General features: G+C 37.3%; 1 protein-coding gene across 2 annotated transcripts in view; it reads right to left on the reverse strand.

Annotated features, from left to right (window-relative positions):
- Nucleotides 1–8,303, reverse strand: part of COL4A5 (collagen type IV alpha 5 chain) — a 274,761-nt gene that overhangs the window by 92,037 nt on the left and 174,421 nt on the right. For both annotated transcript variants that reach the window (XM_023203109.2, XM_023203108.2), the window contains exons 26-29: nt 6,925–7,017; nt 6,416–6,520; nt 5,341–5,438; nt 753–903 (exon numbers count right to left, since the gene is read on the reverse strand). In XM_023203109.2, the coding sequence (XP_023058877.1) occupies nt 753–903; nt 5,341–5,438; nt 6,416–6,520; nt 6,925–7,017 (447 nt within the window). The remainder of the gene's footprint in view (nt 1–752; nt 904–5,340; nt 5,439–6,415; nt 6,521–6,924; nt 7,018–8,303) is intronic.

Genomic DNA, 8,303 nt, shown 5'->3' on the forward strand with positions numbered 1-8,303 from the left:
GCCAGGCCTGGTGGCATGCATCTGTAATCCTAGCTACTCAGGAGACTGAGGTAGGAGAGTTGCTTGAACCTGGGAGGCGGAGGTTGCAGTGAGCCAAGATCGCACCACTGCACTCCAGCCTGGGAGACAGAGCAAGACTCCGTCTCGGGATGGGGGCGGGGGGAAGAAAGGAAAATAAAAAATAGTTATATAAGAGGATGGAAAGGAACAAAGTGGATGAAGATGGGTTGGAAGGAAGACTTTTCAGTGTTACTTTATAACATATATAATTGTATTTTTTTTTTTTTTTTTTTTGAGACGAAGTCTCACTCTGTTGCCCAGGCTGGAGTGGCTCACTGCAACCTTTGCCTCCCAAGTTCAAGTGATTCTCCTGCCTCAGCCTCCCAAGTAGCTGGGATTAGAGACATGTGCCACCATGCCCAGCTAATTTTTGTATTTTTGGTAGAGATGGGGTTTCGCCATGTTGGCCAGGATGGTCTTGAACTCCAGACCTCAGGTGATCCACCCATCTTGGCCTCCCAAAGTGCTGGGATTACAAGGGTGAGCCACCGCGCCCGGCCATGATTTTATTATCTATTCAATAAAATAAAAGACAAAAATAATCAATGAAGGATTGAAAAAAATGTGTAGCAGTAACAGAATGGTAGCATGGGGTTTCCAGTTAATTGGGCTTATCACCCATAAACTTTCCCAAAGGTGTCAATTTCTATAAAAGTTAAAAGCAAATTGAGATGTAATGACAGCCTCCATACCTTTTGGTCCAGGGAGCCCATCTACGCCAGTGCGTCCTGGAGGACCTGGAGGTCCTGGGAAACCACGATCACCTTTTGGACCAAGTGTTCCTTTGAAACCTGGAAGTCCTGGTGGCCCAGGTGGCCCAGGTAATGCAAATCCTGGTTCACCCTTGAGCATATAGATGACAAAACACAACAAAAACTCCCGTGACTTTTCTGGTCCTTATTGTTTACCACAGAGAATTCAATGCCAAAAATACAAGACAGTACTTTTCTTTCCATGGGGGGAGAGGAGAAGATAATTAAATCAAAAGTAATTGGTATGTTGGAGAAAACATATGGAAGGATGGGAAACAGGGTTTAGTAAAACAAATTAGATGATTTGGACTGGTTTCAGGATAAAAAAAAAACTGAGAGAGCATGAGATTAAAGAACAGACTATCCTTATAGGGAAATATGATTATAGGCTGAGTATTAGATAATACGAAACAATTATTTTTAATTTTACTAAGTACAATAACAACATTGTGGTTTTTGTATAAAATGTCAATTTATTTAGAGATGAATGCTGATGCATTTATAAGTGAAATAATACTGTGTTGAGATTTGGCTAAAATATTTGAGCAAAGTAAAAACGAATAGATGAAGCAAATGTTATAAAATCATAATAATTTTGAATCTGGGTGATGGATATATGAAAGCTCTTTGTATTATTCATTTTACTTTTATTTTCATTTGAAAATGTTCATAATAAAAAGAACCAACCAATAGAGAAGTGGTTTTCTCAGGAGAACTGGTGTCATGGTTAACTGTTTTTCCCATGAAAAATAAGTAATAATTACAAAACACAGGAGGTTTAAATCAATTACGCACAGATAAACTATATAGGAATAGTCATGATAATTACATACCACAGCAGTTTGCTGAAGGTTGACTGAGGAAAGCTTAACATTAGATAAGAAATAATAAAAGGAAAGAAAAGTAACTCAAACACAGTATTATTTATTATTAGTATTACTAAGTCAATTGTAGTGATTTGCATTATCTATCTGTAATGGAATTGAGACAGAGGGCAACAGTATAGGAAGGTCTGGAAATGATATTCAACACCATTTCAACCAGTCATCACACAGGCATGAACAGAGGTGACATGGGATGATGACTCTATAGAGATGCACAGAGGGAGCTGACCATCGTACAGGCATACCTTCTGTGTCATTTTGTTGTGCTGCACAGACATTGCATTTTTTACAAATTGAAGGTATGTGGCAACCCTACATTGAGCAGGTCTATGAGTGCAATTTTTCCAATAGTATGTGCTCACTTTTTGTCTCTGTGTCACATTTTGGTAACTGTCACAATATTACAAACTTTTAAATTGTTATTATATCTGTTATGGTGATATGTGATCACTGATGTTACCATTATAATTGTTTTAGGATACCATAAACTGTGCCTGTATAAGATGGTGAACTTAATAAAAAAATGTTGTAAATATCTGACTGCTACACTGATCAGACATTTCCCCCGCATCTCTCTCCCTCTCCACAGGTCTTTCTATTCCTTGAGATATAACAATATTGAAATTAAGCCAATTAATAACACAACAATGGCCTCTAAGTGTTCAACTGAAAGAAAGTCACACATCTCTCACTTTAAATAAAAAGCTGGAAATAATTAAGCTTAGTGAGGAAGGCATATCAAAAGCTAAGGTAGGTTGAAGGCTAGGTCTCTTGCACTAAACAGTTAGCCAAGTTGTGAATGTGAAGGAAAAGTTCTTTAAGGAAATTAAAAATGCTACTCCAGTGAACACACGAATGAGAAGAAAGTAAAACAGCCCTATTGCTGATATGGAGAAAGTTTGAGTGATCTGGACAGAAGATCAAACCAGCCATAACATTCCCTTAAGCAAAAACCTAATCCAGAGCAAGGCCCCAACTTCAATTATCTGAAGACTAGGGGTGAAGAAGCTGCAGAAGAACAGTTGGAAGCTAGCAGAAGTTGGTTTGTGAGGTTTAAGGGTAGAAGCTGTCTCCACATCATAAAAGTGTAAGGTGAAGCAGCAAGTGTTGACATAGAAGCTACAGCAAGTTATCCAGAAGATCTAGCTAAGATCATTGATGAAAGTGACTACACTAAACAACAGATTTTCCATGTTGATAAAACAGCCTTCTATTGGAATAAAATGCTCATAGGACTTTCATAGCTAGAGAAGATAAGTAAATTACTGGTTTCAAAGCTTCAAAGGACAGGCTGACTCTATTTTTAGGGACTAATGCAGCTGGTGACTTTAAGTTGAAACCAATGCTCATGTACCATTCTAAAAATTCTAGGGCCCTACGAATTATGGTATATCTACTCTGCCTGTGCTCTATAAGTGGAACAATAAAGCCTGGATGACAGCAGATGTATTCACAGCATAGTGTACTGGATATTTTAAGCCCACTATTGAGACCTACTCCTCAGAAGAAAAGATTCCTTTCAAAATTTTACTGCTCATTTACAATGCACCTAATCACCCAAGAGCTCTGATGGTGATGTGCAAAGAGATTAATGTTCTTTTCATGCCTGCTAACACCATATCCATTCTGCAGCCCATGGATCAAAGAGTAATTTTAATTTTCAAGTCTTATTATTTAAGAAATACATTGTGTAATGTATAGCTGTCATAAATAGTGATTCTTCTTGTGGATCTGGCAAAACAAATTGAAAATCTTCTGAAAAGGATTTCATTCTAGATGTCATGAAGAATATTCAGGATTCATAAGAAGTGGTCAAAACATCAATATTAACAGGAGTTTGGAAGAAGTTAATTCTAACTCTCACAGATGACTTTGAGGGTTTCAAGACTTCAATGGAGGAAGTAACTGCAAATGTGGTGGAAGTAGCAAGAGAACAAGAATTAGAAGTAGAGCCTGAAGATATGAATGAATTGCTGCAATCTTATAATAAAAGTAGAACAGATGAGCAGTTGCCTCTTATGAGCAAAAGTGATTTCTAGAGATGGAATCTACCCCTGGGGAAGATGCTGGGAACAGTGTTGAAATGACACTAAAGGACTTGGAATATTATATAAACTTAGTTGATAAAGCAGCAGCAGGGTTTGGCAAGACTGATTCCAATTTTGAAAGAGGTTCTACTGTGGGTAAAATACTATCAAACAGCACCGTATGCTGCAGAGAAATCTTTTCTGAAAGGAAGAGTCAAATGATGTGGCAAACTTCATTGCTGTCTTATTTTTAAAAATTGCCACAGCCTTGGAGAGAATGTGGAGAAATAGGAACACTTTTACACTGTTGGTGGGACTGTAAACTAGTTCAACCATTGGGGAAGACAGTGTGACGATTCCTCAAGGATCTAGAACTAGAAATACCATTTGACCCAGCCATCCCATTACTGGGTCTACCCAAGGGATTATAAATCATGCTGCTATAAAGACACAGGCACACGTATGTTTATTGCAGCACTACTCACAATAGCAAAGACTTGGAATCAACCCAAATGTCCATCAACAATAGACTGTATTAAGAAAATGTGGCACATATACACCATGGAATACTATGCAGCCATAAAAAAGGATGAGTTCATGTCCTTTGTAGGGACATGGATGCAGCTGGATACCATCATTCTCAGCAAACTATCACAAGAACAGAAAACCAAACACCGCATGTTCTCACTCATAGGTGGGAATTGAACAATGAGATCACTTGGACACAGGAAGGGGAACATCACACACCAGGGCCTATTGTGAGGAGGGGGTTGGGGGGAGGGATAGCATTACGAGATATACCTAATGTAAATGATGAGTTAATGGGTGCAACACACCAACATGGCACATGTATACATATGTAACAAACCTGCACATTGTGCACATGTACCCTAGAACTTAAAGTATAATTAAAAAAATAAAATAAAATAAAACAGCATGGGAGGCCAAAAAAAAAAAAAAAAAAAACTAATTGTCTGTTTTCAACAAAATAGATTGTACTTTAATGGAAAAAAAAATTGCCACAGCCACCCCAGCCTTCAGCAACCATCACCCTGATCAGTGGGCAGCCATCAATACTGAGTCAAAACCCTCCCCCAGCATAAAGATTATGACTTGCTGCAAGCTTAGATGATTGCTAAAATTTTTTAGCAATGAAGTATTTTTAATTAAGGTATGCATTTTTTTAAGACCTAATGCTATTGCACACTTTAAAAACTACAGTATAGTGTAAACATAACCTTTATATGTACTCAGAAACAAAAAAAAAAAGGTACGATTCACTTTATTTTGATATTCACTTTATTGTGGTGGTCTGGAACTAAACCTGCAATATCTCCAAGGTATGCCTGTATTCTCTAATCAAAGAACTGGGCACTCAAAAATAGGTACAGAAATTTGTTGTTTTTTTTTTTTTCTCCAAATGTGACCTCTTGGACTATTAAAGATGATTTGGGGTTAAATATTTTTTTAAATGGAAATATAATAAGTTATTTTATCTATATATTTCTAGTAAAGACTTGGGACTTGGGATGATATCTGAGTCAAAATAGAGAGCTAGAAATAAGGAAGGTGGGAAAGATAAGAAAATGAGAAGGACTAAATAAAAATGTGCCAGACCTTTGGTCCTGGAAAGCCAGGTGGCCCAGGAGGGCCTTCTAGACCAATTCTTCCAGGTGTCCCAGGTGCTCCTGGAGGTCCTGGAATTCCAGGAAAGCCTGTAAAATGATAAGTTATTTTTTAACCACCAAAGGAAAGACACTTTAAGAAAGATATTCAAATTCCCAAAGCCACATTCTAATCATGCTTAGTGACAACAGTAAGATGTTAAAAGCACAATGACATTCTACTACCTAAGATTAAGCCTTACAATCCCCTCAATCACCTTACATTCTGTTTATTTTCACATAGCACTAATGTATGTGGAACATATGCTTTTCTGAAGAAAATGAGGGCTATTATATAATAAGATAGAACTAAATTGTAAGGAATGAATTCCACACAAAAATGCCCAAGAACTTTTCTTCTGCTTATATCTGGATGTAGTATGACAAAGGGCCTACCATATAATTTTGGAAATGGACTAAAACTAACTGCAGATATTATAGATACATATACACATAAAATCAAACCTGATACTTTTGAAAGCATTTTGTATAAATGAGTAAAGATATATTTAAGAACTGTCCTCAGACCACTGTGTGCTCTTGCCATTTGTGAGAATAAATTCTGTGAGGAATAAAGCAGAACTGAAGAATAAGCCCTAAAAAATTTCAATAAATCAAGAAAATATTATTTAGCATAAAACATTACTTGGCTACACATGTGCAATAAGTCTGTTTTCTGTTTAAAAAATCCATTAACTCAATAAATAACAAGTGTACACTATGTGTTAGGAACTGTTCTAAACCCTGAGAATACTACGGTGAACACAAAAGACAATTCCTGTAATTTCTAAGCTTATATATCACTTTTGCATATCTAAAATGTAGATATTTTCCTGTCTGTACTGTTTTAGATAAAGATAATGAATGAACTTACAATGAAAATACACTAAGATTTTTTTATTTACATTCTTTATAGCACAGAGAAAAAAGGTACAATTAATATATTTTATTTGTTGAATGAATTTTATCAAAGAATAACATCATGCTAATCTTCTAAGCTACCCTGCCTGCTGCCCATTCCAACATACCTTTAGGACCAGGTGGTCCAGGAAGCCCAATTCCAGGGATACCTGGTTCTCCTTTGCTACCAGGTATCCCTGGCAAGCCTGGTTGCCCTGGGAGTCCAGGGTCACCTATGGAGAAAGAGCAGTTATGGAAAGGAAAACGTTCAAAGAAAGAAGCCGCCAGGGCTAGGTGCAGTGGCTCACGCCTATAATCCCAGCACTTTGGGAGGTCGAGGCAGGTGGGTCACCTGAGGTCAAGAGTTCGATACCAGCCTGGCCAACATGGAGAAACTCTGTCTCTACTAAAAATGCAAAAATTAACTGGGTGTGGTGGTGGGCGCCTGTAATCCCAGCTACTCGGGAGGCTGGGGCAGGGAGAACTGCTTGAACCCAGGAGTTGGAGGTTGCTGCAGCAAGCCAAGATCACCCCACTATACTCCAGCATGGGTGACAGAGCAAAACTCCATCAAAAAAAAAAAAAAAAAAAAAAGCCATCAGTGTTGAAGATACTTTGAAATAAATTCCTCACATACCTGGAAGACCTACTTCACCATCTCTGCCTGGGTTACCAGGCAAGCCAGGCTTCCCTGGCTGGGTTATAGTCTGACCTGGATCCCCTTTAGGACCTGAAAGCAAGAGTAAATCAGTGGTAAATGAGAAGTATTTACTCAACTAAAGGTCTCTTTTTAATTAAAAACCAAAAAAAATTATCAGTAATGTTTTGAAAATGTAAACTAACAAAAATTCACAAGAAAAACAATCTTCCACTATATATTCAAGAAAGATATAAAACAGAAGGATAGAATTTCAAAAAGAAAGGATATGACAGTCTTAAGGACTTCCATGATTCAAGATGTATAATGGTTAATTTTAAGTTTCAACATGGCTAGATTAAGAGATACTGACATAGCTGGTAAAGCATTATTTCTAGGTATGTCTGTGAGGCTGTTTCCAAAAGAGACTGACATTTGAATCAGTGAAATGTATAAGGATGATCGACCCTCACCCAATGTGTGTTGGTACCATCCAATCAGCTGAGGGACCGGATACAACAAAAAAGGCAGAAAAAAAGGTGAATTCACTGCTCTCTCTCTTTTGAAACTGGTACACCCATCCTCTCCTACCCTTGGACATCACAACTCCGGGTTCCCTGGCTTTCAGATTCTGGGACTTGCACTAGCAGCCACTCAGGTTCTCAGGCATTCAGACTAGGACTGAGCCAAGCTACTGGCTTCCCTAGTTCTTAAACTTACAGGTGACCTAATGTGGGACTTCCCAGCCTCCATAATCATGTAAGTCAATTCCCATAATAAATCACCTCTTATCTATCTATCTATCTATCTATCTATCTATCTATCTATCTATCTATCATACCCATCTGTCCATCCATTTTAGAAAACCCTAAAACAGGGTGTTATCTATATAAGTATTTTTAAAATGTAGGCCAAAAGAGCATTAAAAATCAAACTGTAGTAAACAAGGAAAATACTTCTTTTGGCTAATAGGTACATTTAGGTTTTACACGTGCAAAGTTCAAGTATATCTACTTCTTATTAATGGAAACATGAACTTGAAATGGGCTCAGGAAAAAAAAAAAAAAGATTTCCTAAACATGACACAAAAAGCACTAACCATGAGAGAAAAGATTGATAATTTTGATGATGTGAAAGTTGTTTTCTGCTCATTGAAGACACCATACAGAGTAAAAATGGCAAGCCACAATAGGTAAAGATTTCTTTTCACAAAATACGTAGGTAACTAAGAACTAATACACAGAATATATAAAGAACTCCTCTAAATCAATTTAAAAAATCCAATATAAAATTGGTCAAAGTACTTGATTAGGCATTTCACAAAAGCAAATTCAAATGACCAATAAACACATGAAAAGGTGCTAAACTTTAATATAATC

The sequence above is a fragment of the Piliocolobus tephrosceles genome, chromosome 12 (genome assembly GCF_002776525.5).
Source record: "Piliocolobus tephrosceles isolate RC106 chromosome 12, ASM277652v3, whole genome shotgun sequence".
NCBI lineage: Eukaryota > Metazoa > Chordata > Mammalia > Primates > Cercopithecidae > Piliocolobus > Piliocolobus tephrosceles.